Source organism: Pan troglodytes, chromosome 20, assembly GCF_028858775.2.
Source record: "Pan troglodytes isolate AG18354 chromosome 20, NHGRI_mPanTro3-v2.0_pri, whole genome shotgun sequence".
Lineage (NCBI taxonomy): Eukaryota > Metazoa > Chordata > Mammalia > Primates > Hominidae > Pan > Pan troglodytes.
Window position 1 is genome coordinate 36,293,385 of NC_072418.2, and position 15,802 is coordinate 36,309,186.

Here is a 15,802-nt window from a genome sequence, read left to right on the forward strand (position 1 = left end):
ACAGCAACCTCTAGGGGGCACTAGACCATCATGAGACAAACGGGAAATGGGGTGTCAGTTATGGGCCGGGGTCTCAATATGGGCGGGGAGTAGGATAGGGCAGTGAGGCACTCACCTTGGGCACAGAATTGAAGGAAGTGCCAAAAAACTCAATAATGAAGATAAATCAACTTTAATGCAATTTTTTTTGTGTGTGTGCAATGGGGACAGTTGTTTCCAATCAGCCCAAGGTTCCTGGGTACCTTGGCCATTTCTTGCCTTATGGGTTTATGAGGGTTCACAATGGGATGTGCATAGATTGGGGAGCATGGATTTAGATATAGTCATATTGTGATTGTAGAGCTTTTCTTAGCCTTTCCACTTGGTTCAAAATATGGGAGGATATTTTGATAAGTGTGTCTAGGGGCTCCCATTTTTCTTTTGCTTCAGGCTCCAACATGATTCCCATATTGGTCATTGGTCTGGACCCTAGATTCCTTACATAAAGTGCAAAACATGCATTGAAGCAGGCAGCATCTTCACCAAAACCGCATATTTTGGCCAGGTGTGGTGGGTCCTGTCTGTAACTCCAGCACTTTGGGAGGTTGAGGCAAGAGGATCCCTTGAGTCCAGGAGTTTGAGGTTGCAGTGAGCCGTGATCACACCACTGCACTCCAGCCTGGGCAACAGAGCAAGACCTTGTCTCTACAAAAAAATGAAAAAATTAGCCTGACATGGTGGTGCACACCTGTCATCCCACCTACTTGGGAGGCTGAGGTGGGAGGATTGCTTGAGCCCAGGAGTTTGAGGGTACAGTGAGCTATGGTTGCAGCTCTGCACTCTAGCCTGGGTGAAAAAGTGAGACTCTGTCTCTAAAAAAACTAAGAAGCAGCAGCAGCAGCAGCAACAACAACAACAACAAACGAACAAACGGCAGATCCACCCAACCATTGCCCCTGCCTCTGTTGAGCATTTTTGCCATGCGTAAATAAATGCCTGCTCTTCCACAGTCAGCAGTCTGAGGAAACTCTGAAACCAAATTACACATAGGCTAGTGCTCTATGCCATCAATCTGTAATGTATCTTGTTATTTGATTTTTACGTCCTTTAATACATTTCCTAAGAAGTCTGCTTTGGAAAAATCACCAAAGGAATTAGAAGAGAGAGAATAAGAAAACCCAGAAAAACTAAAAGGATTTTTCTTCCCCCCATTTTTTATTAAAATCCAATCAACCTGCACAGTGCGAGTGAGTGAGTGACTGTCTACGCTTTCACTAACGGACCATCAGTTTCACTCAACCTTCTCTCCATAAACGGAGAATATCAAATGAGGGTCTGGGGGTGTTAGAAAAGAGTTGGGAGCCTCAGCTCAGGTTGGTGGGCCCGCTGTGCCATGGAGCCTTTGGGGACCTCTGATTTCACATCCGTCTTGGCCCTAAATGGCCTTCTCAAACCTTCCCCCTGTCTCTCCTGGTTCCTGCCTCATTGGACTCAACCTCTTGGTGGGCAGCTCTCCAGAGGGCACCCCCAGCCTAAGAAGCAGGCCTCCTCCCAAGTCCCCAGCCTCACGAGGATAGTGGGTAACAGGGTGGGCTCAGGGGGCCCTGGGAGATCTCCAGAGGCCTCTGGTGTGTTCACCAATGTCCCCTGACAGGTCTTGCTTGGCACAGGGGGTTCCTCTTAGAGACGTGACAGGGCACTTGGACTGTGGCAAATGAAAGAAGCGGAGGGGCAGGAACAGGGACCCTTGTGCCACTCCTATGAGGTCCCTAAGCAGCCCTCTCTCTCCCACCTTTTCCCAATCCTCGCTCCCCGGTCCTCCTCAGCACAGCCGGCTCCAGGAGGGATCAATTCGTGGGCCCGGGAGGAGGCCAGGCGAGCACCGGCTGCCTGGAGCACTGGGCTGGAGCGCGGGGAGCGCGGCGGGGGGCGCGGGCGGGGCGGGGCTGGTGCGCAGAGCTGTCCAGCACCCCGAGGCGGGGCGTGCGCCCCCGGCCCGCCCCAGCCGCCTCCGCCCGCCCAGCGAGCGCCACTGCGGCTCGGCTGGCGCGTCACGTGGCTGGCGCAGCGCGGCCTCCAGGCTCCGGGCGCGGGCGAGGGGCCGGGCGGGAGGACTGACAGACCCACGGACGCTCTACCGGCGGCACCCGGCCGGGCGGGCTGGGCGCAGCGCGGGGCGGCCCGGGGACGCCGGGGCCGGGCGGGCTGCGCGCCGCGGGGCATGGGCGCGCCGGGGGTCCCCGGGCCCAGGCCGGCCGCGGCGGGGCTCCCGGGGCGCGGGGGCAGCGGCGGGCGGGGGTCTTCCCTGGCGGCCGCCGCTGAGCCCCCGCAGGGCCCGTGACGCCGCGGCCGATGTGGCCCCGCGCGCCCTACGGGCCTGCACCGCCACCGCACAAAGACGCCTCGGGAGCCGCCGCCTGCACCCGGGCCGCAGCAGCCACGCCAGCCGGAGCCCGAGCCCTAGCCCGAGCCCGAGCCCGAGCCCGAGCCGCAGCCAGAGCCAGAGCCGGAGCCGGAGCCGCAGCCGGAACCGGAGCCGGAGCCGCGGGGCAGGAGGCGGCGCCCGCGGGCGGTCGGGCCCGGCATGGAGAAGCGCGCGGCCGCGGGGCTGGAGGGCGCGCCGGGCGCCCGGGCGCAGCTGGCCGTCGTCTGTCTGGGTGAGTGGGCCGCGCGGGCCGGGCAGGTCCGGGTCCCCCGCATGGCAGTCCGCGCCGCGCCCTGACCGACCCCCTCTCCGGCCGCGGCATCCCAAGCCCCCCACCGCGGTGGCTCCCGCGCGGAGACCCAGAGAGGGGCCAGCACCGCTTGCCCGCCTGGCCCCGGGCCTGGGAGGGCGACTCTGGTGGCGCAGCCCCGGCTCCCGCCCCGCTCGGAGTAGCGCCCGGAGCCCGGGCTGAGCGCTGGCAGGCGGCCCTTCATGCAGGCGGCAGCCTTCAACCCGGCCCGCCCGCGCTGAGCCTGGAGACGAGGGGGCCCCGGGAGCTGGGGACAAAGGCCAGGCCGGCTGTCCCCTGAAGAAGAAACTGTTTCCGGCCCGGAGTTGGGGTGGGGGCTGGTGTAAGCCGCAGATGGGGACTCGGGGTGCGAGGCAGGGCTGGAGGAGGGTGCCAGTGTGGAGGTGGCTTCCAGGGGACTCCTGTTTTCCCTTTGTGTCTCTCAGCCCCCAGGCAGGCCTGTTCAGTTTAGGAGGGTGCTTGGGTTGGGCCAGGGACCGGTCAAGGCCAGGCATGGGGTGGGAGGGGCTCCCGCCCTGTCCGGGAGTTTTTCTGTCCAGCTTTCCAGCGCTCTGTGTAGGCGAGAGGAGAAGGAGTTAAATCCCCAACCCACATGGCTCCTTTATTTACTGTGATGAAGGAGGGAGGCCATTATAAGAACTGGGGGTCATTAGGGGACACCCTGTGATGTCACCAGTGAGGGCTCTGTAACCTGACAGGTTTGCTGAAGCCACTGAAATGACAAAGTAATCACCCCCAGGCCTCAGGGAGCTCCGAGGCTCTGGCAGGCCCGTGCCCCAGCTGTGTGAGCCTGGCTCAGTGGGAATGTGCCATTGGGGAGCATTGAGGGTGTAACCCCAGCGCGCCCACCCCAACCTCGGTGCGGGGTCATGTGTGCTGGGCTCTGAGCTGCTGGGTGCTGGCATCCCTGCTGAGCAGAGCAGGGGGACAGGCGCTCCATGCTCAGGAGCTTTGGCCTGGCTCTGTCCAGGGGGCCTGGGTGTCCTGGGTGGGGGCAGCGGTTCCTGCTTCCTGGCCAGGCAGGATCTGACCCACATCCTGAACCCCGGGAAGTTGGGTTTCCCCCCACCCCCCGACTCTGGGCCCGTAACCCCCCGGGCCAGAGCAGAAGGTGAAAGTAAGGGCCAAACCCCATGGAGGTGGGTGCTTGAGGGGTGGCTGGGGAGTTCTGCTTTCCTCCTCAAGGTCAGCTTGGCACGGGGGAAGAGGATGGTTCCGTCACTAGCTGGGTGCCCTGTAAATGGGGATTATCAGAACTGCCTCCCCTCCTGCCTCTGCTGCTGCTGGGCGAGCAAAGCCCCTTGGTAGGGGGAAGCCCTTCAAAGTTGTAGGAGCAGGCCAGGGTGCGGTGGCAGGTGCCTGTAATCCCAGCACTTTGGGAGACCAAGGCAAGAGAATTGCTTGAGGCCAGGAGTTTAAGACCAGCCTGAGCAACACAGTGAGACCTCATCTCTACAAAAATAAAAAATAAAAAAATAACCAGGCATAGTGGTGCACACCTGTAGTTCCAGCTACTTGGGACGCTCAGGTGGGAGGATTGCTTGAGCCCAGGAGTTTGAAGCTGCAGTGAGCTATGCACTCCAGCCTGGATAACAGAACATGGAGGCAGGGAGGTGGGGGTGAGGTGGTAGGGGCCCTCTTGATGGGCAGTCTTGGGCTGCGCTCTGGGCCTTGCCCTGTAAGAGGAAGGGGACCAGCGGGCCAGCCTTGGGTTTAGCTGTGGTGTCCCTCATGGGCTGCTGCTGGTCCCCAGCAGGTATGTGGGACCCCTGACCCTTTCTTTGTATCTCCCACAGTGAACATCTTTCTCACCGGGAGACTGAGCAGTGCGGTTCCTGCCTTAGGTAAGTAAGCACTTTCTCTCCTTCCTCCACTCCTTCGGTCCCTTTTGGGTGAGTGGTCCCTGAGGACAGGCCTTCAGGGTCCTGGCACTACCCCGAGTTCCTGTGTGCATCTTTTCTACATCACAAAGGAGCTGTTTGGCTTTGGACAGGCTTCAACTTGTCTGAGCCCCAGTTTCCTCATCTGTAAAGTGGGTGAAATAACAAGGTCTACTCAAAACCTGGCTCTTAGTATTCCATGAGCCAGTGAGGCAAGCTCTTAGTGTGGTGCCTGGCACGTGGTGGCTTTATACCACCGGCAAGCTGCCGAGGGTCCTGTGGAATTGACATCTTGTGCCTCATGCAGGCCATGGGCTTCCTAGGATTTAATTTATAGGGGTATGACTGAGGGGTGACACAGAGAGGCCCATGCCAGGGAAAGAAGGCTTTATTAATTTTCTTGAAAGGAGGGGACATGCCACGCCATGCAGGGCCACCTGGGAATTACTAGATTTGGACAAGCAGGAGCAGGGGTGGAAGAAAGGTGTAAGTTAGAAGCTGCATCACAGCTTCCGTGGGAAAGTCTTGACATCCAGGTGCTGTGGCTCACGCCTGTGATCCCAGCATTTGGGAGGCTGAGGCAAGAGAATGCTTGAGCCCTGGAGTTTGAGACCAGCCTGAGCAACATAGTTGAAACTCCATCTCTACAAAAAAAATCTGAAAATTAGCTGGGCACGGTGGCATGTGCCTGTAGTCTTAGCTACTCGGGAGACTGAGGCAGGATGATTGCTTGAGCCCAGGAGTTTGAGATTGTAGTGGGCTATGACGGCTCCACTGTGCTCCAGCCTGGGTGACAGAGCGAGACCCTGTCTGTAAAACCAAAACCAAAACCTGAGGTCAAGGTGCAGCCTGGGAGAACAATGGGGGCCTCTGACTTGTTCGTTGCCTGCTGCTCTGCTCGGTGGGGCAGGAGGTGCCTGGGTTTCTAGTTCTGTGCAGGGCCCGGCTTGCTGGAGAAAGGACCCGGAGCTGTCAGGCAGCGGGACCCCTGCTGTGGTCGAGGGGGAGGCCCAGGGTGCACAGAAGCTGTGTTCACTGGCTCCTCTGGCAGGCTTGGGCCTCTTTCCCTCTCTCTCTGCCCTGAGCTGTGCTCTCAGGAGCCCGGCCTCCTGTGATGCTTCGGGCTGGCCCAGGGCCGGGCCTTGCTCAGCGCTGACCTAGCCCCAGCCCTGTCTGCTGTCCTGGTCCACACAACTGATGGAGGCCCAGTCTCCCATCCCAATTTCCAGGAAAAGGCTGACTGGCCCAGCCTGGGTCAGATGTCTGTGGCCATGGTAGAGTCAGGGGAAGGGGGAATGAGGGTGTCACAGCTTATGAATGTGAGCCCCAGGACACCCTCCTGCTGGTGGGTGTGTCACCCCAAATGTGCATATACTCCACTTTTAGAAAAGTGCTTCCCCGGGGACTAGGGCCACTCATGGAGCTTGGGCGAGGAGGACACTGTCCAGGTCCTTGCGTTTGGTTGTCCTTAGCTGTCAAGACCTCAGGCCTCAGCAGGGTCCACGTTGCCAAACTCCAGGGGCTGCTGTTCACCCCTGGTGCCCTCTGTGATGGGAGCTGCACGCCCAGCGTGCAAGGCCATGGGTGGTGGTCTGGGACCCTAGCTGTCCTAGAGTCCACTTCTGACACCTCCAGCATTACTGACCACCTGCAGGTGGCCCAAGGTACCCACCTCCCACCACAGCTCCATGACTCTGCATTTCCAGGGCTTTCCCTGGGATTCCTGCTCTGTGGGACCCTGGATTGGGAAACATTCCCCCAGCCCCTTCTCCACCCTCACTAGGCTCAGTTGCTCCAGAGGGTCTAGCAGGGCTACCTGGGGACCTCACAGGTTTTTACCCCTCAGCAAACCCCATCCTAAGCCCAGGTATGTTGGGCCCTGACTGGTCAGAACACCTCCTGCATCCCCCCGGCCTCTGGGCTCAGCCCTGAAGCTACTGTGGCTCCAACGGGGAGGGCCTGGGCAGGGGCTTCATGCAGTTTGCAGGCAGCTGGCAGCTTCCCCGGCACGTCTGGGGTGGGACTCCCAGCTCCCCGTTGTCAGATTACACCAGGCAGGTTGGCGGGGGTATTGATCAACTTTGGAAATTGGATCTGCAAATTGTGCTTTCTCAGGCCTTGCAGTGTCCTCTCAGGAATATTTGATGACTCTTTGGACCAGGAAAGGACACTGGCCCGAAAGTACCTGGTCATTCCTTCCCTACTTGTGTGGGCCACCATGGCTCCGAGGGTCCAGGCCATCTTCTGCCTGAGAGAAGGCAGGTCACCTCCAGCTGAAGCTCAGACAGACCTCTTGACAGCCCCCAACACCTCCGAACCCCTCCCTCTTCCCCATTATCCCGCAAATCATGCAGTCCTCCCATCTGCCCTCACTGCCTGCCAGCTGCTACACAGCCTGTCATGAACCTCACCTCCACGGGGCATTCCTGGAGATCCCCCTCCTCATTGGCAACCCCTGACCCTGTCCCCTACCACATGCACGTCTGCCTCAGGTCAAGCAGGGTTCTTGCCTAGGCTGGGCATGGTGGGGCACACCTGTAGTCTCAGCACTTTGGGAGGCTGAGGTGGGAGGATCACTTGAGCCTGGAAGTTGAGGCTGCAGTGAGCTGTGATCGCACCACTGCACTCCAGCCTGGGAGACAGAGCAAGATCTTGTCTCAGAAAAAAAAAAAAAAAAAAAAAGGAGTCCCTACCTAGAACTTGCAGCTCCCTGCACAGAACCCAGCCTCCCTCCTGCCTCCCATCCCCTCTGCATGAGGCTGGGCTGCTGCTGCACCCACCATGGTCTCTGCCAACCCGCTTTGGAGAAGAGCAAACAGTTTAACCAAGTTTCCCTGATGTGGAAATTTCCGGGGGGCCCCCAGGGGTGAGGCTGTTTGGAGGCACCCGTTGTCGGGGTTTTGCTGAGAGGCAGGGCAGCTGGCAGTTGTCCCTTCCTCTGCTCCTGATGTGGCTGGTGGCCTCCCAACCCCTGATGAAGGGGTCAGACATAGGTCTATGAGGGAGAAGGGTTCTGGCTGAAGTGAGTGGGAAGAGAGAAAGGTGGCAGGTGACACCTGGCTTTTCCCAGAAAGCGTGGGTGAGACACCTGGCCCCCAAGGGCCCCAAGGAGAGGGGCAGGTCTATGTCTGTCCCCTAGGGGAGGCCTCCGGGGCTGAGTAGGAATGGACAGCGCCTTGCCCTGCCCCTGGCCTTGTCCTCCAGGACAGGGGACCTCACAGGTTTTTACCCCTCAGCAAAAAGGTGAACATGGGAGGTTCCCAGCCACGCTGACTCAGAGGCTGACACTTCAGCTTAGCATGTGCTTTAGAGATGCAATGTGGGGGACCATACCACTTCAGCCTCACTGGGCCTTCCCTTCTGTGGAACCTCCTCCAATGGGAAAGATCTCTTCTTTTGGATTTCCTTCTTTTTTTTTAAATTTTTTTGGAGAAAAAGTCTTGCTGTGTCACCCAGGCTGGAGTGCAGTGGTGTGATCTTGGCTCACCGCAACATCTGCCTCCTGGGTTCAAGCGATTCTCCTGCCTCGGCCTCCTGAGTAGCTGGGATCACAGACGCCCAGTACCACGCCTGGCTAATTTTTATACTTTTAGTAGAGACGGGGTTTTGCCATGTTGGTCAGGCTGATCTCAAACTCCTGACCTCAAATGATCCCCCCCACCTTGGCCTCCCAAAGTGCTGAGACTATAGGTGTGAGCCACTGCACCTGGTCTCTTTTGGATTTCTTAACCCTACACCTCCCAAGGAATCCCAGTTCAGGACCTCAGGGCTCTGTGAGGTCCTCATGGCCAGTAGCCTCACCCGGCAAAGGGAACCAGGCTGGGGCCGGGGCCACTTTGCATGTTTGGGTGGCTGCACCCTGAGACTCCTTTCTGATAGTTTATCTCCTGCCCTTCCTGGCTGGGAGCAGGGTGTACAGTGCCCTATTTCTGGGGCAGGATCAGAGGCTCATTGTGGGGGCTGCCTCCCAGGGCCATGCATGAGTTCCAGATGGAGAGGTGCTGGCTTGCACCTCACTGACCTGGGACTGTCAAGGGTCTGATGGTGACGCAGTGGTGGCCAGCCTTGCTTTAGGACCAAGAGTTCTGTTCTTATCCTTGATGCTCTCACGAGCTGTCCATGGGGGTTACTGGCTCCCTATTTGTCACAGTCCCGACTCACCTGGGCCTTCATGGTCCTAGTAGGCCCCCAGGGGAAGGGGCTTCAGCTCTCAGCTCATGGCTCCAGCTGCCCAGCAGGTCCTCAGATGGACCCGTCCACTCAGGGACCCACATCTCTGGAGCACCTGCCATGCGTTAGGCACTGTGCAGGGCCCCGGGACATGGCACGGCCCTGCCTGCCTGTGTGACGTTCATCCATCAGTCCCAACAACGAAAGGGAAATGCTCTGTGGCCGAGGCTAGGGGGAGGGATGGAGGGTTGGAGCTCTGCGGGGGCTAGCCCGGAGGGCTTCCCTGGGAAGGGACCTTGGAGCTAGGGGTGGAAGCTGAGGAGTCCATGAACGGGATAAGAAGGTGGGGATAGCACCCACTAGGGACCACCAGGGCCTCCAGGGCAAAGTCCCCTCCAATGTGAGAGATCGGAGAGGTCCGGGGGGCTAGGGGTTATGGGAGGGATGAGGCAGAGTGTGGGGCAGGGAGGGGGCTGGCGCTGCTGTAGTGAATTGTGGTTTTGTCCTAAGAGTATGGGAGGCAGCCAGAGGGCTCTCCTTCCTTTCCTGCAGCTGGGTGCCAGAGAGTCTTGCTGAGAACCAGAGAGAACTTGGCTTGCAAGGTCACGGTGCCAGGGGCCAGCCATGGGAGAGTGAGGAGAGAGTGTCACTGGGCTCGGGAAAGGGGTCGTCCCTCACCTCAGTTTTTCCATCTGCAAAATGGGCCCTGCCTTCATCTCAGGCTGTTGTGAGAATCAGATGGACCAGCGCGGGGAAGGGTCAGGGTGCTATGGGGTGGGAGGTGTGGTCAAGTGCAGGGGCCAGCCGCCTGGTCCTGGGAGGGTCAGGGCACAGCGGGGCAGGGCAGGCTTACCACACTGCCCTGGATGGTTTAGAAGCAGAGAGCATGGAGAATGGATGGATTAAAGCGAGGCCCATGGGGCTGGGCATGGAGGGCTCCTCCTTTGAGCTGGCGGGCGTGATGCTTTGCTCAACCTGAGCGGTATACAGTTGGCACTCCACGAGTGCATGCTGGCTCAGTGCTGCAGCAAGAAGCTGAGGCCCCCAGAAGCCTACAGTGATTCCTGACTCTGCCCCTCCCTAGCTGTGTGGCCCCAGGCAAGTCGCTGACCCTCTCTGAGCCTGTTTCCTCACCTGGTTCCGAGATCTACCTTTGGCGGCTTTCCACTTGTACTCAGGATAAAACTCAAATTCTGCACAAGGTGTGATCAGATCCAGGTGGCGTTTCCAGCCACAGCTGGACTTTGCCACCTCTCTTCAGGCCTGTTGTAGGATCTTCATTCCACTGAGGGGTTCTGCGTAAAGTTCGTCTGCTCCCACCCCCAGCCTATGAGTTCCATAGAGCAGGCCTTATTCCCACCTTACTCAGTGTGCCTACCATGCATGCTTGGCATGTAGTAGGTGCTCAGTAAATACTTGTTGAGTGAGCAAAGCCTCAGGGAAGGCAGGCAGGGGGCCATCGCAGGATGGGCTATGCCGGCTGGGCAGGCCTAGGGGTGTGGGATTCTCCACTGACCCGAGGCCACGAGGCTACACCTTGGAGGTGCCGGCTGGCAGGAGGGGTTGTTGGTGGGTTTTTTCCCAGCTCTGCCAGAGATGCGGGGGACAGGACCTAGGCTGTAGTCCACTGCATAGGGTTGGGGGCTACAGCTGCCTCAAGTCTAGGGGGCCCTCCTTGGCCTCCCGTACACACCACCTCCATGAAGTCACAAGTTGTGGCCTTGCCCTTGGCCATGGCCACCCTTGGCTGGACTCGATCCCACCATGGGGGAGGCCTGTGCTGAAGCCCCCTTCCCCCCACTGCAACCCGCATCCCAACCAAAGATGGGCCGGCCTTTCTCGGCCTCCTCTCCCGACAGCGGCCTGCAGTGGGAAGCTGGAGCAGCACACGGAGCGGCGTGGGGTCATCTACAGCCCGGCCTGGCCCCTCAACTACCCGCCAGGCACCAACTGCAGCTGGTACATCCAGGGCGACCGTGGTGACATGATTACCATCAGGTAGGGGCACCCGGGGGTGTCGGAAGGAATCAATGTGGGCCCACATGCATGGGGTGGGTGAGAATGTGTGTGTGTGAGCAGGTGTGGAGGGCACACGCCTGAGGGTGTACATGTGTGTGAGCAGGTGTGGGATCATGTGCATGTGTGTGAGCATATGAGTGAGGCGTGTGTGAGCGCTCATGTGTGAACAGGTGTATGGGTGTGTGCATGTGTGTGAGCATTTGTGAGTAGGTGTGTGTGCATGCAGATGTGTGTGTGTGAGGCAGGCGTGTGTAGGTATTTGAGCAGGTGTGTGGTGTGCGCATGCATGTGAGCACATGTAAGTAGGTGTGTGTGCATATGTGAGTGTGTGTGTGCATGTGTGTGAACACATGTGTGCTTGTGCACATGGAAAAGCCCGTGTCGGAGAAGACATAAAGGACACGTGAGAGACTGCATGTGTGAGCACATGTATGTGCACGAGCCATGCCTGCAAAGGCGCAGAGAGCGTGTATGTGCGCATGCATGTAAGATAACAGGTGTAACCATGCGTGAGCCGTAAGCATGTATGTGCACATGTGAATGCATGCACGCAAGTGTGTCCAGTGCTCTGGGTCTCCACGGGCCTCTGTGGCGAGGTGCCCAAGCTGGACCTCTTCCTGGTTTGAGCCTCGTTCATGGGGTGTGGGGGGTCTCAGTCACTCAGCTCTGCCAGGAAGGCAGGGCCAGCACACAGGCCACTGGGAACACAGCCTGGGACTGGTGGGCATGGTCTGATGTCTCTGAGGTGGCAGAGGTGTCCTCTCTGTCCCGCAGGGGTGGCCAGGGGCCAGGCTGGCACTGAGCCCAGAGCATGGTTTCTGGAGGGGGCCTTGGGGAGGGGAGTGAATCAGGCAAAGCCCGGGTGCTCGAGCTGCAGGGACATGCAGAGGGAAAGGGGGCCAGGCAGTGAGCGGTGGTCCTGGCCAGGGGTGGTCACAGGGACATTTGGCTGGGGAGTCACTATAGGTTCCATCTGCCATAGTTTTCCTAAATGCCAGAGCCCAAAAAGCGCAACCCCTGACTTACTCCATAGCTGCAATGCGTGAGGATGTGATGGGCATGGGCAGGGTCTATCCTAGTCTCTGTGCCTCAGTTTCCCCAAGGGCCAGGTGGTTCAGGGCCAGTGTATCTCCTGAGATGACAAGCTGTCAACCTGCTGCAGCCTTGGCCAGCCCCGTGGGCACAGTCTCACCCTCGCTTCCCATGCCTGGGACTTTGTGCTGGGCCCATCCCAGTGGTCCCGAGGTGGAGGGTTCTGGGCCCTTGGGTCACTGCCCTTTTGGGGAGGGTGTCGGGGCAGGGGCTCTTGACTTCCTGCTCCACTTCGGCTTTGGGCTGGGGGTACTGTGTGCACTGATGGAGGGAAGGGGAGCCGCAGCAGAGCTGGAAATGACCTGCGTGGATGTCGCAATTCTTCATGGAGCCTCCCGTGCACACCTGGATGGGGACAGTGTGGGGACAGAGTGGCTGGGAGTGGAGGAACCAGGCAGTCTGGAACATGAGGAGTGGGGGCAGCCGGCCAGGACAGGGCTGGCTGTCCTGGCCGTGGCTCCAGCCTGACCACTCCCTGCTGGTCCTCGGCCATGGAGATCCCACCTACCGCCTCATGTCTGGGTCCTCTCCGCCCCCCCGCAGCTTCCGCAACTTTGACGTGGAGGAGTCCCACCAGTGCTCCCTGGACTGGCTCCTGCTGGGCCCAGCAGCCCCACCCCGCCAGGAGGCCTTCCGCCTCTGTGGCTCCGCCATCCCACCTGCCTTCATCTCTGCCCGCGACCATGTCTGGATTTTCTTCCACTCAGACGCCTCCAGCTCCGGCCAGGCCCAGGGCTTCCGTCTGTCTTACATCCGAGGTGATGGAGGCTGCAGGGCAGGCAGGACACCACGGAGCACACCGTGCATGCCCACAGGCTCCCGGCCCACAGGGGCGGCACCCTCCACAGGGCCCTGGCTCCCTGTGGGATGTCCCCTGACTGCCCTGTCAATCTCAGGACAGTGGCAGGACTGGGCATGCGGATGCCTTGGGCCTCTCAAGGTCACTGGCCCCACTTCCCAGTCTTGGCTAGTCCTGGGAACTCACCCCTAACCCCAGGCTCAGGTCAGGGACAGAGCCCACCCTGGTGTTGGAGGGGTCTCTGCTGCCACAGTGATGGGGAACCACCTGCCCGCTTTTGGCCCCAGGCCCCCTGGCCGAAGGGAGGCTCTTCTGTCTCCTGACTGTCCCCTGCTACGTCTCCACCCCACAGGGAAGCTGGGCCAGGCATCCTGCCAGGCAGATGAGTTCCACTGTGACAACGGCAAGTGCCTGCCCGGCCCGTGGCAGTGCAACACGGTGGACGAGTGTGGAGACGGCTCTGATGAGGGCAACTGCTCGGCGCCCGCCTCTGAGCCTCCCGGCAGCCTGTGCCCCGGGGGGACCTTCCCATGCAGCGGGGCGCGCTCCACGCGCTGCCTGCCTGTGGAGCGGCGCTGTGACGGCTTGCAGGACTGCGGCGACGGCTCCGATGAGGCGGGCTGCCCCGACCTGGCGTGCGGCCGGCGGCTGGGCAGCTTCTACGGCTCCTTTGCCTCCCCAGACCTGTTCGGCGCCGCTCGCGGGCCCTCAGACCTTCACTGCACGTGGCTGGTGGACACACAGGACTCCCGGCGGGTGCTGCTGCAGCTGGAACTGCGGCTGGGCTACGACGACTACGTGCAGGTATACGAGGGCCTGGGCGAGCGCGGGGACCGCCTGCTGCAGACGCTGTCCTACCGCAGCAACCACCGGCCCGTGAGCCTGGAGGCCGCCCAGGGCCGCCTCACTGTGGCCTACCACGCGCGCGCCCGCAGCGCCGGCCACGGCTTCAATGCCACCTACCAGGTGAAGGGCTATTGCCTCCCCTGGGAGCAGCCGTGCGGGAGCAGTAGTGACAGTGACGGGGGCAGCCCGGGCGACCAGGGCTGCTTCTCGGAGCCACAGCGCTGTGATGGCTGGTGGCATTGTGCCAGCGGCCGAGACGAGCAGGGCTGCCCTGCCTGCCCGCCCGACCAGTACCCCTGCGAGGGTGGCAGTGGTCTGTGCTACACGCCTGCCGACCGCTGCAACAACCAGAAAAGCTGTCCCGACGGCGCCGATGAGAAGAACTGCTTCTCCTGCCAGCCCGGCACCTTCCACTGCGGTACCAACCTGTGCATCTTCGAGACGTGGCGCTGTGATGGCCAGGAAGACTGCCAGGACGGCAGCGATGAGCATGGGTGCCTGGCCGCCGTGCCCCGCAAGGTCATCACGGCGGCGCTCATCGGCAGCCTGGTGTGCGGCCTGCTGCTGGTCATCGCGCTGGGCTGCGCCTTCAAGCTCTACTCACTGCGCACGCAGGAGTACAGGTGGGCGCTGTGCCCGCAGCCAGGGGACCGGGCTTCTTCATCGCCCAGGCTTGCTGTCCCCGCAGCTGTGGGTTTGCAGACGGGGGCCTGGACTAGCTACATGGAGGCTGCCCTGGTGCACACTGGGGTCCCTACATCTTGGGGTGTCTGGGTGGAGGGTAGTCCCGGAATCCTGTTGTTGTTGCTGCTGCAGGTCCCGGGCAGCCCAGTCATGTCGCCCTCCGCCCACTGCTTCTAGGGCCTTCGAGACCCAGATGACGCGCCTGGAGGCTGAGTTCGTGCGGCGGGAGGCACCCCCATCCTATGGTCAGCTCATCGCCCAGGGCCTCATTCCACCCGTGGAGGACTTTCCTGTCTACAGTGCGTCCCAGGTGAGCCCCCGGAGGGCGTGAGGCCCCTCCGGGGCCACCTGGGACAGTGTGCGGAGGAGGCTGGTCCAGGGGTCACAGGAGCGGGAGGCAAGGCCTGCGCAGGGTGACCTGAGGGCCCATGGCCAGGTAGGGGGGTGGACAAGGTGGTCTCTCGGGTCTCAGGTCCCTTGGGGGTGTGCTGTCTCCTGCCCCTGAGCAGCCTGTCTGCCCCCTCAGCCGCATCCCCCCGCCCCCACCCCGCTCCACCCCACAGGCCTCTGTGCTGCAGAATCTTCGCACAGCCATGCGGAGACAGATGCGTCGGCACGCCTCCCGCCGGGGGCCCTCCCGCCGCCGCCTCGGCCGCCTCTGGAACCGGCTCTTTCACCGGCCGCGGGTGCCCCGAGGCCAGATCCCACTGCTGACCGCAGCACGCCCCTCACAGACCGTGCTGGGCGATGGGTTCCTCCAGCCTGCTCCAGGGGCTGCCCCCGACCCCCCAGCACCGCTCATGGACACAGGCAGCACCAGGGCGGCCGGAGACAGGCCCCCCAGTGCCCCCGGCCGTGCACCGGAGGTGGGACCTTCAGGGCCACCCTTGCCCTCGGGCCTGCGAGACCCAGAGTGCAGGCCCGTGGACAAGGACAGAAAGGTCCGCAGGGAGCCACTGGCAGACGGCCCAGCTCCTGCGGATGCACCTCGGGAGCCCTGCTCAGCCCAGGACCCGCACCCCCAGGCCTCCACTGCCAGCAGCACCCTGGGCCCCCACTCGCCAGAGCCCCTGGGGGTCTGCAGGAACCCCCCGCCCCCCTGCTCCCCAATGCTGGAGGCCAGCGATGATGAGGCCCTGTTGGTCTGTTGACCGCTGGGCTCGCTGGGGACCGCCACAGCCCCGCTTTGTAACCAGGGAATACACAGTCATTTCTACCCTGCCTCTGCGTCCTTTCTTATGGAGAGGCCCTCCGGGGACCCCAGCGGAGGGGCTGGGCGCTCAGCCAGCTGGCTGCACTGGTGGGCGGGAGCTGTGGGACTGAACGGGGGGGAGAAGAGTGGAGCGGTGAGCCCGTCTGCAGGGTCCCAGTGTACACAAGCACCCTGGGGTCTCACTTCTCTCCCCCCACTCCATTCTGGGAACCCATTTCCAGAGAAGCAGGGGACCAGAGCCTTTTTGCTTCATCTGCCCTGCAGTGGCAACAGCCACCCCTAGAGCTGGGAGTTGTCATGAGGATGGGGCCGGGCCATGGGGACGCTGGGTCTCATCCGTGGTGACTATTTTGCTCACGCCTCACCCTCTTCCTGTCCAGCAAAG

The 15,802-nt window shown here is 61.1% G+C and overlaps 1 protein-coding gene across 1 annotated transcript; it reads left to right on the forward strand.

Annotated features, from left to right (window-relative positions):
* The first annotated feature begins 2,095 nt into the window (after positions 1–2,095).
* Positions 2,096–15,420, forward strand: LRP3 (LDL receptor related protein 3). The gene is made up of 7 exons (XM_001153279.6): positions 2,096–2,636; positions 4,511–4,558; positions 10,624–10,762; positions 12,419–12,633; positions 13,027–14,143; positions 14,382–14,514; positions 14,768–15,420. Exons 1-7 carry the CDS (start codon positions 2,564–2,566, stop codon positions 15,353–15,355), a joined length of 2,313 nt encoding a protein of 770 aa, XP_001153279.1. The 5' UTR covers positions 2,096–2,563; the 3' UTR covers positions 15,356–15,420.
* Positions 15,421–15,802: the final 382 nt, after the last annotated feature.